Genomic DNA, 19,708 nt, shown 5'->3' on the forward strand with positions numbered 1-19,708 from the left:
CTACAGGATAATTATCCTGGATGGCCAGGAGACAATCGGGAGAGAAAGGCAGTCTAGATTGTGGGGATTTAGCAGGTCAAGGCACATATTCTGTGAGGAGGAACCTATAAATCCGATGTTATAGACAAATCCAGAAGGGCGCGAGAGTGGAGGATGATGAGCGACCTACACCAAGGACTGATAGTTTGAACAGCCGAAGTTGTGGAAAGGCCTTAAAGAATAAGCGGGGACTAAAGATACACATGGGAAAAATGGGGTGTGTACCTATTCAGCGATGGCTACGACGCACAAGGCAACCTGCTGAGACGTGCTATGAGGAGGTGGTCCAAGAATCTACCGACTGTGACTACAGCGTCTATGTGTCAGTCAACAATAGGGGCAGGTCCATGGATGAAGATAGGCCCTGTCAGACTTTTTGTGGACGATATGACAATCAGCACAAAAATTTAAAAAATCTTTGATGACTCTCTGTGTTACCAGATAAATGTGAGTGAAACCAGCAAACAATTAAAGAACTTGTTGAACACCACAGACAAAAGTGCTTTGCCATGGAAATACTATAGTACCGGTATGGCGATCCATCATGAGTTCTATGATCTCTTCTTGTAAACGACCATTGACAACAGAGAAGACAATGAATGGAGCGGCTGGAAGTGGTTACCTGAGGAGATGGCTTGCATTTCTTAGGAACTTCAGTAGTTTTGGTTTATACAGAATGGGAGCCAATATATACAACTACCATTGACATCAATCATGGAGAAAATTAAGATCACAAAAATCATACAGTTCCTGATACTGAGAAACAGCAAAGATGTCAATACACGAGAAACAAGAGTGAATATTAAAGCTGGGTAAAAAGTGGTCAGCCAAGAAGACAATCCAAACTGTATAGTCACGCCCTAGACATGGTATCTTGGGTAATGTAGCTATAGACAGGCAAGGACCGGGCGAAACATCGAAAGTGAGATGAGCTATAGCATCAAATGTGGAAAAGAGGTACAAGTATTTGGTAGGTTAGGTAATTATAAGAGAGTTTATTGAAATGGAGCTTCTTCGCTAGCCAAGTGTTTATGATCCGCTAATCTCCTCAAGAACCCTTGGTCTGTCGTGCTATCAAAAGTTGGGATTTTTTTCGGGGTTTGATTAGAGTTCATTGATACCGTTCGGTCAGTCAGCAAGTGCTATAGTAAATTACGATATCGCCATTCGAGATTATCTTGACTCTATGGCCTTGGGAATGAAAAACGCACGTAAACAATGATAACCTGCCATTCTTAAAATAGCTATGGTATCATCAAACTTTAAGGTGATGTGCACATTATGAAATCTGGAAACTATATTGCAAATATAGACTTGCAGTCTTGCACCCTAAATGATAAAGATCGTTCGACATCTGAATAGGCCAAGGGTTTGTGGGGGGGTGTACAGGATCAGAAGCACTTAGTTACCTAAGATGAAAATAGAGGAGCATACAAAATGGTGAAGGCAGTCAGCATGAAGAAGCAGGGAAGGTGACACAGGTGATTAAGGAGCTCGACAGAAGAAATTATTATGGAATGAAATTTGGACCACAGAGCCCTAGATATTGCAATTCCAGCTTAAGTTTATTTACGACATGTTGCCTACTCTAACCATTTTGGCAACATGGGGCATGAGGTACGACACAGAATGAAAACTTTGTGGTAGACCAGCCAACTTGTAAGACATCCTGTCTTCATTTTCAGTAGCTTTGGCAAATAAAAGATACACAAGGAAACCCGACAAAGTTCTATCTGTTCTTGCAAATGCATTGGGAAAAAATGGGAAAGAAGAAATCAAAGAAGGACAAAGGAAGTCTGAAGTTTGTCAACTTTGTAACGGCTGGAGAGCAGAATGCTGGGGGTGGAGTTGAAGAAGGTGGACTGTTGGGTACCGCTAGTGACTGGCAGTTGCATATCAGATCTTCAAGGTCATAACCAGTTGCTACAGGAGATAGAAGCTACCAATCAAAGACCAGATTATTATTTGGTCTCCATCTTCTATAAGCATGCTTTTTTGCTGGAACTGTCAGTGCCTTGGCAGGAGAAAACAAGCCAACGAGCGAAAGCTGAACAAATACCAGGATTTGGTTGCATACTGTCAGCATATAGGCTGGTGAGTGTGGTGCCTTCCAGTGGAGGTGCAATCCATGTGGAGGGCCTTGTGGGTCATCAGAGTCATAGGCAAAGAGAAACTCGTCAAAAACTTCTGGACAGGGAAGCAGAAATGGCATCCGTGTGAGTATGGAAGAAACACGAAGAACAGTGAAAAATGCAACATTAGTAACATGTTGTGTGTGAACTTACCATAAACGGTGTGATGCAGCACAGAATTTATACGCACAGGCTGGGACTTGATCACCCCAGTAGGTTGGTAGTGGACAGTGCCGAAACAACATGCGAAAGAGGATCTACCTGATGACGGGACCACGACGCATCTATACACCACGATGTATTTAAGTATCCTAACAGATAATTTGCTCCTGTGTAAAATTTAAGTGGAATTTCGTAAACCAGGTTTTGGAGAGAAAACATGTCGTTTTTCGATTCCCAATTGGCCCTCAGGGTGAAATGAAAAACCAGAAACCTTATTGCACATCAGGACATCATCATTTATTTTTCCAAGAGATGATTTAAAATGGATTACGAGGAATTGGAGGAAGAAGATATTGTAACAGATGGACGAACAAGTGGGCCAGGATAATAACTATATACCCGAACTTTATGTAGAAAATCATGTTGGGCATAAAAATTATAAATTTTGACAGTTAGGCTTCGAGGAGTACAGATAAGTGCAAGTTAAGAATGAAGTGCAATTTTTACGATCAAATTATAGATTCATTATATCTAGAATTGTTGCTAATTTGAAACATGATTTAAATTTAACTACTCAAAATCATTACCTTTTTAAGATTAGATGCTGTCATAGGATGATGATACCTGCACTTAAGTGTTTGCCCCTAAATGTACTCTCCTTTATAAACCTTGGTATCTAGCAAAGAATTAGCCACAATGGTCATTCTGTTATTTACATTAATATACATGTACACATGCATCAAATTGAACATAAAATGCTCGGGTAGAGCATGTGGCCCATGGTTCTCTTATGTTAGTATTCTATAAAATAAATTCATCATCAGTTTGAAATTAAAGAATTTAGTAACGCATAAATTCTGCTTAAAAGAAGTTTTAGAATTTTGTGGGAAAAGGGGAGTGTGTGTGTTGGGGGGGGGGGGGTAGGTGCCAGTTCTGAAACCTTATTGCACATCAGAAGAGGACCCCACCAATCATGTCACCAAAAATATTATTGTTTACTATCAGGAATAACTTACAAGTTCCTTTTTCACATCAACCAACCATGGCCAATAAAAGATCGGAAATATATATATATATATATATATATATATATATATATATATATATATATATATATATATATATATATATATATATATATATATATATATATATTATATATATGGGTGGATGGGTGGGTGTGCACTGTGCATCCCTGTCTGACTTCTGAGTTGACTGAAAACCAGTCTGTAAATTGCTTTAAAAATAATGCTAATTTCATTGCAATTGATGTGTACGAAAGCCTCTTAGGATCAAACTACAGTTAAAAAAAATTAAAAGGCGTTATAACGCGGAAAAAGGCGTAATAACGCAAATAAAGGCGTAATTACGCCTTTCCAAAAGGCGTTATAACGCGGAAAAAGGCGTTATTACGCCTTTCCAATAGGCATTATTACGCCTTTCCAAAAGGCGTTATTAAGCGTTTCTAAAAGGCATTAATACGCCTTTCAAAAAGGCGTTATTATGCCTTTTGAAGGGCCATTATTATGTCTTTGACAGGCCCGTGCTTTTAAAGTGGGGGGGGGGGGTCCCATAAAATTGACAAGCAAACAAAAAAACAAGAAACACCCCCCCCCCCGAAAAAAATAAACTGCCTAAACTTGAGGGGAAACATTCTATTTTTTCGTAAAACTGTTTTTAAATGCAATGACTTGCCCGAGTTTAACCATACTGCAACAAAATGTTAAGGGACCAAGCAATCAATAAATGATTTTTTATATTTAAACTATAGCAAGACTATTCTCTCAAAAAGTGGGGTGTGGGAACCCCCCCCCCCCCACTCATGTCAAATTTGAAATATTTTTCTCTCCTATTGGTAAAAAACAGGCAAAGTATTTGCATAGGTATAATGAGCAATTAGCCTTCAACCAAATTTCTGAAATCCATGCACCTTGGTAGAGGCGTCTGGCATCAGAGAAGGACTAAGTTGGTTTAACACTGAAAATATTTTACACATTTAAAAATCTTTTTTCCTGAAAATCTAATTATAATCATCCCCAAGGGTGGTCTAAGTAAGTCATGTATTAAAAAAATAGGCGTAATAACGCCTTTTTAAAAGGTGTAATAACGCCTTTTTAAAAGGCGTAATAACGCCTTTTGGAAAGGCGTAATAATTAACGCCTTTTAGAAAGGCGTAATAACGCCTTTGGAAAGGCGTAATAACGCCTTTTGGAAAGGCGTAATAACGCCTTTTTGGAAAGGCGTTATAAAGCCTTTTGGAAAGGCGTAATTACGCCTTTATTTGCGTTATTACGCCTTTTTCCGCGTTATAACGCCTTTTCAAAAGGCGTTATTACGCCTTTTTTCGCGTTATAACTTTATAACGCCTTTTAATTTTTTTTTTACCGTAGTTTGATCCTAATAGGCTTTCGTAGATGTGTATCAGTAACGATCCTTTTGTAAATAATCTCCAAATAGCTGTACCTTAATTTTCATTCTCAAAAATACACTAGTGTATGGCGACACCGCATTTCTAAAAGCAAACTTGCTTAGATAGTGGTCTAGCACGCTGTTCCTGCAGTGCTTTATAGGAGACCGATTCCGCAGGTCGAGAGTTCAGCCCCGGGCTGAGGTGGGAGTGATTACTCTTGTTAGAAAAAGAGAATTTCGCTGTGCTTTATGTACAAATAAAGATTGTGTGTCGTGTGTTACTTGAATGGTAAGCACTTGCAAAATAGAATGATGAAAATAATCTTTAGCCGGATATTTCATTTGTAAATTGTATTGGTCACTTCCTGCATCTGAAACATGAATTGCCCCAAGCATCTCCCGATGCAGCCTCTAATTAATACAATGTCTTTTAATAAAAGAAGGGATCCATTTCAAAAGTGTTAACGGTTAACTCATAATTCAATCTACCTCATTTGCAGCTATATGCAGCGTCTGAACCATTTTTGATTTTATGCATCATATTACCGTCCATGCATTAAATATTTATCATCATAATATTAATTTCAACTTGAAAATAAAAAAAAAGAATGAGGAGGATAAAGCAAGAAGACTATGTAATACTAAAACGTTACGCACGGTGTTGGTGTCACATTTTGGTAACGTTATAAATGACGTTTAACGTCACGTAAACGGGACGTAAAAATTACTCAGATCAATCAGCGACTTAATAAAACTTTCATAAAGGTTTAACTGCATACTGAGGAGTTCTAACTCCATATGTTTTATGAAGTTAAAGTGATCTGCCCCTTTTATGTAAGTTGGAATTAATGGAAATCTTCAGTAAATATTGACCAAAAAAACCTGAATACATTATTTGCATGTACGTAAACATGAGCGAATACTTCATTTTCTTTAAACATCTTTATATATTTTTTCTTGGTGAATGTTGTAGCTAGGTACTAGTACCCTTGTTGAAATTGAAGTATCTACACGTTTATATAAAAGATCTCAAAGTAAAAAAAACCGTTTTCATTAGAATTTAGAATTCCCTTAAATCCATTTCTTTGTTAAAAGTAAAAAAATAAAATAAAATGAAAAGAAACTGGAAGTTTAATGAGTGAATATGTTTATTATGTAGCGTGAAAAACGTTCATGTCAAAAACAGGCAAAAGTGTTCTTTACCGTATTAATTAACTTTCTTTAAATTTGTTAAAAATGCAGGTTTAAAATCAATTCTAAAAAATATTTAGATGTCATTTAATATCAATTTAGTGTGTTAACACGCACAAATCGACGCATTCCAGGATATCTTCATTTTCCTCTTCGGTTAGGTGAATTTCGTTTTGTATAGATACATTTTGGCATATAAACAGTTCACAAATAATATAAGGGTCATCGGGGGTGCTCGATACACCGTCAACTTCTAAAATAGCATGTCTATAAATCAGGGAAATGTGAATGGAAACCTCAGTTCGTTGAAAATAGTTTGACTGGATTTCAACCTGCTCACTACATCGGTAGTTTTCTGAGAAATCATGAACTGTTAAACATTCGTTTTCCGGTAAGTTTTCGGCAAGATTTTTCAGCTGATCCGTTTGCCATTTGGCCCTGAAATGATGACCTGGGAAAAACCCCAACACCTTCTTAAAATACTTTATCATCTCACCGGACTTTGTTATTTTGTCTACCAATGTCAGTTTCTTCTTGGTACCATTTTTTGTTTTGATGTCAACATACTCGAATTTTTTCCAATTTACATCTGGCGAATCGTCAGACATATCTAATTCAGCGTCACAAAATTTCAGCAAATGAACACCGCATTTTTCACAGCTTCTTTCTAAACAGTCTTTCAAATGTAAATTTCCATCCTCCGTATGGCACATCGTATCTTCACATAATTCCGAAATTGTTCTGTAAACCTTAAATGTGTTTTCGTCCAGCAACCCATCGTTTGCCAACTGATTTCTACGTGCCTTGAAAGCGTTGAACAAAAACTTGCTCTCTAGATGATACCTGCAGTAGCATGTTGTTCTATCCTTTTTCCTTGCAGATCGGACAAAATATGGCTTACATTTTTCAAATGTTCTCTGTGAAATCTTAATTTCAGGATAATGTTGGTTAAAAGACATGAACAGTTCACTCTGTGTTTTTTCTAGAATTTGAATAGCATGGCTACAGTAAGTTTTTGGACCTATTCGGACACGCTTGACATCAGTTTTATTTCCAGTGTGCCGCGAATTTTCGGGTAGACACCAAAAATCATATACTGTTTTTGAACTTCTTCAGTTAGTTTATCTGACCTTGTTTTCCTTTTTGTAAACTCAAAGGATGATTGTTCTGAATGCAAAACTCGTTGTCGGATTCGAACACCCTTTGAGATCCTTCTAACTGGCATTCCGAGTTTTCTCGCAAGGTCAACTTTGGCCCTAGATTTTTGAACTAATGGTCCTGATACAGATGCAGCTAGAATGTCGACGACTTCCCGCGACTTATCACTCCTCCTAAATTTCACCGAATTCAAGAAAGATTTCACATCCTGTATAACCGATTCATTCATTTTCAATTCTTTGCGTTCTTCCGGTGATGGTACAACCTTTCTACGCTGTAGTTCCTTAACCGTGGGTGATGTCTTTGAGGACAAGTACGCCTTTACAGTTGCAATACGTTTTACAGGTGTCCTAGGAAGTACTTCCTTTAACTTTCTTATTGCACGGGATTTACTCATTTTATTTTGAAATATTTGTTGTTCCTCTTGTGTGAGCGGAAGATTGTGTTGCGTGAGTATTTTTTTTCTTTTCTCGCCATCGTCTTGTTTCTCTGTGTTTTTCTTGCGTTTTTCTTCCTTCTTTAATTTCTCTTGAATCTGTTTACTCTTAAGGGCTGCCCTACTTTTCCGCTTTCTTTCTGTAGCTTGTTGTCTTTTTTCACGTTCTTCCTCTTTTTTCCGAGCAAGCCTCTCTCTCTGCTGCCTCTTCTTTACAGCAGCTATAGATTGAGACAACTCCTTTGCTGGTCTCAATAATTTTTGTTTTTGTTTCCATTTTCTCTTTTGTTCTCTGCGTATTTCCTCTCTCTTTTCTTTGATCGTTGAGCAATTTGACATACCTGTACCAATATATGATACAAATTTTATAATTTATATGTAAACTAATATATTAAGGAACGATAAAAATAGTTATCAAACAATATATCTATACATATGTCATCCAATAAGGAATGGAATTTGAATTTATTATTGAATGTTTCATAGACAACATAATGCCTGGGGGGTCCTCTTTTAGGTACATGTGAAACAATATCATTTAAGATTACCCCACCCCCCAACAAGAGGAAAAATAAGGAATACTTTTAGATCAATTTTGTTTAGAGCCAAGAAAATTAAATTTACCAAATATGTTTAGATAAAAAATAAGGGTTTTTTATTCTTTTTTTTTTAATTCTTCAAAAAATAATCATGTAATCCTTAATTTTAATGTATAATATCTATGCTATCCAATCCAAAGAGCCGTAGGCACACCTGGCGCGGATTAAAATGGGGTCTCTGAGGAGACTTCACCCCGAAATATTTTAATGTAAAAGACTGAATAAAAGAGAGAGAGCATCTCTGTATATCGTACTGAATCGAACGGGACGGGAGCGTTGCTAGCAATTCAACATTGATAACACCATTTCTTTTTCTTGAAACACACTGAAGAATTAGTATATAGGCCTTAGTTTTGTCGACATGAAAAATTGCGCTGGTATGCATAATATATTGTTGTTTTAAATTGATTACCTTTTCATGAAAGCTATACATGTATTTCTTTGATTCGCTCCCTTCAACTGTATACAATAACCCCTTATAAACTGTTCATTTGCCACAATTCAGCAAAAATATACTTTTATATCTAATGTAATCAAATTCATATTTGATTTAGATAGCAGAAATTTTCGGTATTTGAATTCAATTTGCCGACGGTAATTGGCAATATAAAAAAAAATAAGCATACCACGTATTGTTCCGATTTTTTAAAATTTAAAGTTTGTCCCATATCGTTATCTGTTTATAATCATACTGTAACATGTGCGTCATTCCAAGGGCGGATCCAGAGGAGGTGGTCAGAATCCCCCACCCACCCCCCACCACCACCACCATCTTTTTGCAGACAAAACTACACTTGAGAAATGAACAAAAGCCTTCATAAAAATTAGTAGGTACTGATGAATAGTAAGTCTTAAAACTTTGCGATGTCTCCCAAAGAGGAAAAGGAAATGTAAATGGGATGTAGACTGTAAAAACTGTCTAAGCAGTCAGGTTGTGAATTCCCTCTACCCCCCCCCCCCTCCCCCTTTCATTTTGTGCATCCCCTCCATTTACAATTTTCTGGGTTTAACAATGAATGTGTTGATGTGTCTTAATTAAGGTGAATCTAAACCGTGAACATCTGCGTTTTTTTGTCGCGAGACGTCATAAGTGCAGATCACGTCAAAATCCTGTAGATGAGACAAATTAGTAGAACAATTAAACTTCTTCATTAATTCATTGAATATCATTTCTGTTGCAAAACAAAGAAACAGGAAAGTCTAATATGGGTATAATTTTTAGAGAATAAAGAGTTTTTTTGAAAACTTATCAAGTGTTTGAAATAATTGTTTTCAAAGAGTACGAGTTCGGTACCATAGCATTTAAAATCAAAGAAAAACATTAGAAACACTGTCGAGGACATTTGAGTAGACAGAGATTCAGTTAGAATTTGGTATCATATTTTGAGACAAAAAACGTTTTGGAACTAAATAATAAAAAGCATAGTAGGAGATTATAGACCATGAGTAAAATAATTGGAATTGAAATATGAATAAGTCTTATAAACTTGGACTAAATAGGGCTAGTTTATATTATGAGACGCCATGAAACCGTCAAAGATTTCCTGTGACGGACAAGTAAAAACATGCGAAATTCCACATGAGCTATTTTCATGCATTGAAATTCATAAAATAATATTTAAGCAGATCCTTGATACACTCCTTTCAGAATTAAATTGCATATTTTTTTCTGAAATTTATACGACGGACTAAAAAAATCAAACAGTAAGGGTTATATGGAATCACAATGTTTAAAAAAAATATAACGTGACATAGGGGTTTTATATGGTATGAGTTTCAAATAAATGCTAAAATGTTTGAAAAGGATTTAAAAATGAACCTAAAATTTTTCAAGAACTCTTGTAAGCATCTGTTTTTGATAGATATTTGTGTAAATCAAATTTCCAGTACTTTAAAAATATATAACACATCTCCATAAACACCCTTACCTGATCAAACTTTGAATTTATCCCCTCTTTTTTTTTTTCGAAGTCTACCTTCTATCTTCATGCGTTAAAGGGCGTATTCACTCAGATCTAACGATTTTTACGTCAAATTACTTATGATGTCATAAAGACGATGCTTTTTCCCGCCGACTGATATAAAAACTATCAATATTACAATTTTATAAATCGCTCATATATGTATCACAATTTTGAGTATATGCCTCAAACGTTACCAGTCTACATGTGTATCTATGCATAAATATCAAAGGTATTAATATCTTAATGTAGATAAAATAAAAAATAATGAACATATTTCCGAGTTTCAAAAGATTTTCTAATTTATTTTGAAGCAAAGTACTTAAGAGGTATTATTTATTTACACAATTATAGAGTAATGCATGCCGATATTCTCTATAGAAGGAAAATCAATTCAAAGCGTCACCAACACCGTGCGTAACGTCTAAGTATTTTTTTTTTGTTTTGTTTTGTTTTGCTAACTCTAGTTAATTAACTAAACTTTCTGTACTTCTTTCCTTTAGTGGGAAGCTATTAATTTTTCTAGGTTTAACTAAAAATTTTGAATGTAGAAACAACTGAAATCAAGCCCAACGCAATACGATATCTGTATGTAGGTATATATTCTTTATTATAACGAGATCCTTTGAAAAATAATTCTAAAATTTTATCATATCGATTTTTCGTTCTTTTTTTTGGGGGGGGGGGGGGCTGAGCGTAATTTTTGTCATCACCTAGGCATTTAGACCCATAATGTTTCCCTTTCCATGTCTATAGATGGATACCCACCCCGACCTCCATTCCCTTCCTCAAGATTTTTTGATCCGTTTTTATCCGAAAAAAGTTTAAATATTTTTGTGATTAGCTTTATTATTTTCCAATTTTTTTTTTATTTTCATTGCTTTTGAATCACAATTCCATTATATAAAGTTTGATATTGTAAATTCTATAAAATGCATAATTACTTTTAGAGGAGAAATATTGAAAGTTTGTTCCCGCGTTTTCCTGCCACCGGAAGTTAATGTAATACATGCGCATCAGCGTGACGTTGTGTTCCCGGCATATCTGAGGTTATTGTGAATACATTTTATTGAGGTAAATTATGGTCGTTTTGCACATTGCTTACAGATTTTTTATCTTATGTGAAGAAAGCATGATCTGGTGAAGTATTAATACTGCATCTTTAACACACCTAATTGGTGTGAATTATATATTGTCAAACTCTCATGCTTGCTTTTCAAAATGGCGCCTGTATTTACTATGAATGGAAGATGCAGATTCAGGTGTTCAGCAGCCATTTAAACTCCATTTTCTCCTCAGCATGTATTATCATGTTCAAATAGTTGAAGTATCGCCCCTTTCTTCACATTTCTAACTTTGCAAACCAAATGGCGATATTGATTATAATATTGCACAAAGAAATATATTTAAAAAGTGACATTGTAGGCCTATCTTCGATGACTTTTCACACTTGATATTACAACCACTGAGAAAAAAGTAAACTCTTCATAGAATTAAGATGACTTGTGGTTTTCATCCATCTGGAAAGACTTTGAAGCTTTAGTCACTAGTCAGTGCATTTATACACTTGCAATTGTTCTTTTAAAAGTTTGCCCACATGGACTTGTCACACAGTATAATTTAACCAAGCGCCATCCAGCACAATCACTTGGTTTAATTATATAGCTTGAATTTGCTATTTCTTCACATTGTGTTGAATAATTGCCAATCTACAATCTTGTTGACCACAATTGACCCTCTTATAATTTTATTCAAGAAGTAACTGTTTGGTCACAAATCATTTCCTTTATAGCCCCAAAACTTTTAGAACATTGAGTAAAAAGTTTCTCAGGGAGGTACAGTGGAAGAGTGATTGTATCATGCATTGTTTTGGCTTGCAGAGTTGAAAACTTTCATTGCACTTAAGTGCTACCTTTTTCAAATGCTGAAAAAAATGCACATTTGAGAAAGATATTTTGAATCACTTAATCAAGCTATATAGCTAATTCAAGCTTTATGATTGTACCGAACCTGGGTAAGACCCGAAGTCTATAACAACAATTTTTGATAGGCTTAGAGCTACATTTAAAACCTATGTAAGAATGCTTTCTAAAACACTTCAATTAAAATCTGCATTTCTTTGTATGGTCAAGTGATGCAGCTATGCAATGGCAAACCAAAAGTAAGAAATAGATTTGAAAAAAATGCTACTGTTGGAAAGTTAAAAGTGAAATTTGATGTGCATTTCAGTCAAAAGACTCTTAAGTTTTTCTTGGCCATAACTGTTGGCAAAAGTAAGAAAGACAACAAATGAATCATCTTAAATATATACATTTACTGAAATGTTTACTAGATAAAGATGTATCTTTGGCATGAGTAATTCTAAACCCTCCTCCCAAAAACTGTGACAGGTCCATGTAGTTTGACTTGCACTATATACATCATGTCAATTCCTCACTCTGTTTTCTCTATGTAGCTGTGTTCCCAGTTAGTCTACACAATGGACGAAAAGGCAAGTCTAACAAAAGTTATTTACTATTTACAATAACCACATTCACGCCAATTTTGTTCTTTTTTATGGAGGGAGAAATACCAAATAAAGTTCTAAAAATATTTTTGTAGTGTTTAATATGAAGCATAAATTTGAAAAATAAAGTTCACCATATTATCTGTATTAATTATCAAATATCTAGGACCATATTTGGCTTATACATTTAATAAGCTGTTTTAATGGCAAAGAAAAGATAAAAGAAGGGTACCAGAGTGGCATTACATGTATTAGGATATCAATAGAACAGTTGAAGTGCAGTTCCAAAGTGTCTTACTACCAAAGTTTATAAACTTGTTTTATATGCAATTACCTACATAACATGTCTAAATACTAGTTACAGACATAAGTAATCCTTTAGTTGTGAAAGATCGATAGCAAGAATGTCTTAAAGTTAGCTTTTACACAATTATTAGAATTGCAAGAAAATTAAAATTGTTCAAAAATTTCAGGCCACTATGTCATCAACCCGTCCAAAAGCCAAAAAGGATGAAGAAATTGTTGAGGAGGCAGGTACTGTTGAGGAGGAGGAAGAAGAGGAGGAGGAATACACTGTAGAAAAGGTTGTCGACTCTCGGATGAAGGGAGGCCGTAAAGAGTACCTCTTAAAATGGAAGGGCTATCCAGAGTAAGTTAAAGATGATCACACTGTGAACATAAATCTGATCATCACAGATTTATATTTAGTGCATTTGATTATTAACAAAATTATAGTTTCCTAGAGGTAATTTATATACTCTGTCCTATATACATTTTTTGGGTATGAACTTTAATGTTTGGTGATAGAAGTCTTTTCCAAGAAGGCATATTACTTTCCTCAAAACCAAGCTGGTATTTTTCCATGGAAAAAAATCAGAAACATGATTTTCTCTTCATTCTGTGATATTTTATGAATTCTTCCTTTAAATTTAGTTCAGAAAATACTTGGGAGCCTGAAGCAAATTTAGATTGTCCTGACCTAATAGCCGAGTTTGAGGACAAAAAGAAAAAGAAAGAACAAGAGAAGAAAAGAAAAACACAAAATGGAACAGAAGATGGTGCAGCTAAAAAGAAGAAGAAAGTCTCAGAAGTCAAAACAACAGTAAGTATTAAATTGTTAAGTCTCTAGAATACAGGAACTATTCTTAAAAATAGTAGGAGAGGGAATACATTTTAATGCCACACAGTCACTCCTAAAAAAAAAAAAAGGATTTCATTTGCGAGGGGGTGTTTAAAAATAAATATATATGTGTATGCTGAATAGAGTTCTACTTCAAAATTACCATCTTGTTTGAGGGACCCTTGTTTGAGACATCATTTTAAAGAAAACTTTCATTCAAGTGTTCAAAATTTACTTGGAGAGTCCATTGTAAAGTAAATTGATAGAAAAATTCATTGGAATTGGCAAATGTACATGTATTACGATAGAGAAAAAAGATTGACGTTAAAGATGGGACTTAAAGCAATGATTACACTAATCCCTTTTGCTAAGATTCCCACAGCTCTTTTTCTCTTCAAGGTTTCAAAAAGTCAAATAGGTATATTTTCATAGCAGAAATTATGGTGTACATATTCAAATATGGTAACACCCCTCTTTTTCCTTCCTAAAAATTAGGATGTTCATTTTGTATGTAAATGGTGAAGTGAGTGACCTGCATTAAGTTTTAGCTGGTAACTCAGTTGACCTACATTGTAAAAGGTTTATTCAGTGATATATTAACATATGCATGAAAAAAATATAATTTTTTTTACAGTAATAACTATCTTTTTAACACCTTCAATCTCATGCTACAGGAAGAAGATAACAAACCTAGAGGTTTTGACAGAGGGCTATTACCTGAAAGGATTATTGGTGCCACAGACAGTTCAGGAGAACTCATGTTTTTAATGAAATGGTAAATTCATCAGGAGAATTAAATTGCTGTTGGAGTGAATGTTTTAATTTTGTATATATATATTGAAGCTTGAAAATAGAATAGAAAACTGCAGACTGATTGACTTCCTCAAATTTCCAAAACTGATTATTCTTTGGGACATTAATAACCCCCCCCCCCCCCTTAAAAAAAAATATGTTCATTTTTTTTTCTACACATTAATGCAGGTATAGCTTGTAAATTGTATATTTTAGAGGGTAATTGTATTTGGCATTTTTGAAGAAATGAAGTTAAGAATGCTGTCTGTAAACTGTAGCCAAAACATGTGTTTTCAGGAAAGACAGCGATGAAGCAGACTTGGTTCCAGCCAGACAAGCCAACGTGAAGTGTCCACAAATAGTGATAGCATTTTACGAGGAACGACTCACATGGCACACCCATAATGACAATGAGGAAGATGAAAGCAAGGAGGACTTATAAAACAAGAGACATGTATATAAAGGGGCAGTTTTAAATTGACCAATGACAAAGTTGGATCTCGTACCTGTGTCCCATATTGTGTTTGGGATGACCTCTTTATCTGATGCAAATAAACACTTTCATTTTGCATGTAAATTTCAGATCAAAAAGTAATTCTTGTTCCTCCTGTGGAGACGTTTTGCTGTTGGTTGGTATTGCAGCAGTTTTGGCCCCTTTGTTGTTTACAGAATGTCATTTTTTCACCAGCTGGCAGACTAATCATTTCATAACATTCATGTTCATATTCATGGTGCTCATCTCATCAATTCGTCACAAAAGTGGTTACCAAAAGTTTTCTGTGAACTAGGAAAACAAGTTGTTGCAATCTCCTTACTTGTAGTAATGTTTATTGTTGTGAAAGACTGTAATCTGTCATCTCTATATATCATTCAGCTATCTCCCTTTTTATCATTTAAATCAGATGCTTTAAACAGCATTTTTAAGTAGAGAAATATTTCCAATCGCATTTTTTTTTTGACTGAAAAGTTGATGGTTTGTGTGATTATTTTTTTTTTTTTTTTATTTTATTTTTTTTTTTATTTTATTTTTTTTTTTTTTTGTCTTTTTGGATGCTGCAGTTATTTTTCACATGGTATATCAGGATTTGACAACAATAACTCGTTTATTATTGTGAGAAGTAACTTGCCAGAATAGACTGGTTTTCAATTTTGCTCACTTTGATAATAGCTTTGCATTTTATAATAGTAGTATTCATTGTACATTTATTGTAAGCTATGAAACATAGCAGAAGAAAAATCAAGTTTCAGAAGTTAATCCTTCATTGAAATAAATTACGTTATATATATAATGAGAGCACATTTATATGTTGAAAAATATTTCTAGAAACTTGCTGTTGTAGAAGATTGCAATGAATAGGATTTTCATTGTATGTGTATGATCATTATTATTCTTTAAGCTGTTTGTTAAAAAAAAAAATTACAAAAAGCAGTTAATAACTAGCAAGTTGGTAGCATTAAATTCTCCACAATTAAATGGTTTCTTGTTTAAAAAAAAAAAAAAAAATTTTGTAGGTACAATTTTTATTCTCATTTCAGACTGTGGTCAACTTTGCGTAATACAAGAATTGAATTTTGGCATTTGTTTTGTAGAATTCCTTTGTCAAATATTTTTTACAAAGTTTTAATAAAGAATATCAAGTATTGATATTTTAATGTATTTTTAGCTCACCTGAGCTGAAGGCTCAAAGAGCTGATGACAAGGCCACAAATGCAGTGTGCATCAATTTTTAGCTCTACAAGTCAGAGTCTAGAAAAGCTTATGTGATAGTTAGGTGTTCAGAATGCTACTCCTCCTACAGTTTTCCTCTGATTTCAATGTAACTTGGCACACAAGTAGAGTACACTAAGATATATAATTTTATCGATCGGTTTTTGATTTCAATGAACGATGCTATGGTTACTAAAAATAGAAATTTCTGTGAAATTCTTTGAAAACGCTAGTCCTACAGTTTTGTTCTGATTTAAATACAGCTTGGCACACAAGAAGACTACACTAAGATACATAATTCTTTATATCAGTTTATGTGTTGCCATGGTCACTAAAAATAGAATGTTCTGTGAAGTTCTTTTAGAATGCTATACCTCCTAGGCCTACAGTTTTGTCTGATTTGAGTGTAAATTGGTACACAAGTAGACTTCACGTTAATAGGTACACAGTTTTGTCTTTTTAATTTTGATGAACGGTGTTGCCATGGTTACTAAAAGTAAAAAATTTCTGTGAAATTCAAATTGCTACTCCTCCCACAGTTTTGGTCAGATATCAGTATAATTTGGCACACAAGTAGACTACACTAGCTGACTAAGACACATAAATCTGATTATTGGTTTGTTTGATTTCAATGAATGGTGTTGCCATGGGTACTAAAAATAAAAATTTATGTGAAGAAATTAAGACAATTTCGCCTTCAAAATTGCCTTCAAATTGTACATATGTTAAATGTAGATCAGTTTTTGATGTAAGTCATTGTGACGTAGGCAACACAGGTTCTACGATTTAAACTTATTTTTTTAACCGATCAAATGAAGCGTTGCAACCAAAATTAAATTATTGCAAAACTTTGCATAAAATTGTCTCAGCAAATTGTTCTATGGTAAATTAAATAAATAAATAAATTGATGATTACTTTGGAATTGAATCCAAGTCGTAAATCTTGAGTACGAGTTTCTTTCTTTGAGATGTGTTAACCACAACACTGCACAAATCGTAACGTATTTATATCTTGTTTGTGATTTGACAAATGAATAACTGGACTTCAATTATCTCTTAGAAAGATACTAATGTTGGGTTATAAAAGTATTTTTAAGGTAGAATAGGTCAGTAGAGAGGTTAGTATCCCTACAAGTGAGCTTTTCTGTCTTTCTGTCTGTCCATCCGTATGTAAACTTTTAACATTTTTTTGACTTTAAAACCACTGGGGCAATTTGAACTAAAGTTGGAACAAAACAGCATTGAGTATAGGGGGTTCTGATTTTTTCAAATGAAGGGTCAAGTACCCCTTCCAAGGGGAGATCACTATGAAAGGCAAAAATGGGATGGGGTTATTAAAACTGGACCAGGAAAGGAAAAAAAATGTTAAGGTAGTGTAGATTCTACCGTAAATGACCGGGGGGGGGGGGCACAATAGGGAATCAAAGTTGTTCATTGGAATATATAGGAAACGAGCTTATTCAGGTAATTTGATTTGTGTTCCCTGCTTAAATAAAAAAGAAACAGTGGAAGAACTGAAAAAGAACAAGCGGATGCTGAAGGGAAAAGGGCCAACCTTGACCTTTCAGCTTTTGGTCCAAAAAGTCAATATGGGTCTTCAATAGGAAAAGAAATTAATGACGAAATGTTTCATTGTAAAACCTTGCAGAGAACTAGCGTTTTCACCTGAAAACTTGGTATACAAAATTTCTGACTCTAGTCTTTGATCATTTGACCTCAAAATCAATAGGAGTTTTTTTTTTAAAGGTCATATTGACTAAAGGTATAAAATTTCATTGCATAACCTAAAAGAGAACTAGAGTTGTCAAAAAGAAAACATTTTACGTATGCAAGATATGAATTTTTGACTTTTTGACCCACCTTGAAACCATTTTTGCAATAATTATATGAACTAACCTAGATCTTTTGACCTAAAAATCAATAAGCTCTTCATAGGGTTTTTTAGATACTGAGTATCGTCCGGAAACGTAAGTATTACACACAGGCTGATGACAGACAGATGGACGAACGGACAGACCCAAATTAGTGCCCCCCCCTCCACTTTTAGTGGAAGAGGGGTACCAAAAAAATATTTGAAAATGTTCTCCTTAAGAGCAACTGGACCAGAAAAAGAACTTGATCTAATATCATGGTCCCAAGGGGAAGGAGGGGCTAAAATAGGGGATCAAAGTTTTACATTGGAATACATGTACATTTGTACATGTATATTGGAGCAAATTTTAAAACTGGACTATAAAAGATGAAACTTGTGTGTAAGCTCCCTGATATAATGTAGATTCTGGCTCCCTTGAGGTAGGGTGGAGTCACAATAGGGAATCAAAGTTTTTACATTGGAATAAATAGGATTCTAAAATCTTTCCAAGAATCACTGCATGGACCTGAAAAGATGCCTTCCATAACGTAGATCACCCCCCCCCCTCTCTCTCTCCCTGAGAGCTGACTCTTTTAAGGTTGGTGTACTGGCTTTTGGACATTTGATTCTGAAACGGGGAGGAGGGCTGGCAAATTTATTTATTTTCATGCCAGTCAAGGATCACAGACAGACCTGTTTGTTTATGGCAGATTATTTTTATCTTCATATGTCAGTCAAGGACCACAGGCACATGTTTGTTTCTGTAATAATTTTTCCGTTGTATAATATCATGGATTAAAATATAGACTTATTACAGAAACAAGTGCCTTTGTCAAAGACAAACTATTCATTTTCAAGATTTTGAAGGACACTACATGCAGTTCAGTTATTTCAAGTCCTTAGACTTCACTAGAAAAAAATAGAATAAAACAGCTCAACTCCAAATTAAAGCTCTGTTTAGTGGGTGTGGGTGGGTAGTTGTATCAGTTAAGAACAACATTTTCAAGGACAGATTATTCATTTCCAAAATCTGCCAGCCCCCCCCCCCCCCCCCCCCCGAATCACTATCACTGAAATGGTCGTATTCTAAAAGAAACCCCAACAGCACCCCCAACTTCTCATGAACATTATATTGCCTTCATAGAAAAGATTGAAACCATTTGCCCATTTTTTTTTCTTTTACATATTTTGCTTGTCAGAGAAGTTTTCATTAGTATATTTATCTTTTTTTTTAATTCCCTTTTGTTGTTGTATTCCCCTTGTGCCCTTCTCTTTTTTTGAATTTTTAATGCTGGTTTTTTCGGGCTTGTGCTTTTTCGGCTAAAACTAATATGAAACAAATGTGTCTGTACTAATAAATATATATTCATATTATCTCATCTGTATTTGTGTGGTCACTTATTTCATTTACGAGCAAAATCAATATTGTCAACTAAGGGCGCTTTCCATTAACGTTGCCTTCCCGGCGACGTCATCTGGAAAGGGCGACGTTAATGGAACGGTTGGTAACGTCACAATTACCAAATATGGAGGACTACGAATTAAAACGAAGCACTCAAAAATCAATATTTATATTTGCAAATGTTTTCTTTTATATAACACTATTAAAAGCAACGCGTATCTATATCCGTATAAACACAGGT

General features: G+C 34.7%; 2 protein-coding genes across 2 annotated transcripts; one reads left to right on the forward strand and one right to left on the reverse strand.

The window, feature by feature from the left end:
- Positions 1–6,954: 6,954 nt before the first annotated feature.
- Positions 6,955–7,866, reverse strand: LOC133196381 (reticulocyte-binding protein homolog 2a-like). Its single transcript, XM_061332295.1, has one exon. It carries the CDS (start codon positions 7,864–7,866, stop codon positions 6,955–6,957), a length of 912 nt encoding a protein of 303 aa, XP_061188279.1.
- Positions 7,867–11,046: 3,180 nt separating this feature from the next.
- Positions 11,047–14,952, forward strand: LOC133188458 (chromobox protein homolog 1-like). Its single transcript, XM_061323899.1, has 5 exons — positions 11,047–11,161; positions 13,067–13,242; positions 13,527–13,695; positions 14,388–14,488; positions 14,803–14,952. The coding sequence occupies exons 2-5, from the start codon at positions 13,073–13,075 to the stop codon at positions 14,945–14,947; spliced, it is 585 nt and encodes a 194-aa protein (XP_061179883.1). The 5' UTR covers positions 11,047–11,161; positions 13,067–13,072; the 3' UTR covers positions 14,948–14,952.
- The last annotated feature ends 4,756 nt before the right edge of the window (positions 14,953–19,708 follow it).

Source organism: Saccostrea echinata, unplaced genomic scaffold (genome assembly GCF_033153115.1).
Source record: "Saccostrea echinata isolate AGI-Se365-2 ecotype Australia unplaced genomic scaffold, CSIRO_AGI_Sech_v1 ptg000001l, whole genome shotgun sequence".
In the NCBI taxonomy this organism is placed as follows: Eukaryota; Metazoa; Mollusca; class Bivalvia; order Ostreida; family Ostreidae; genus Saccostrea; species Saccostrea echinata.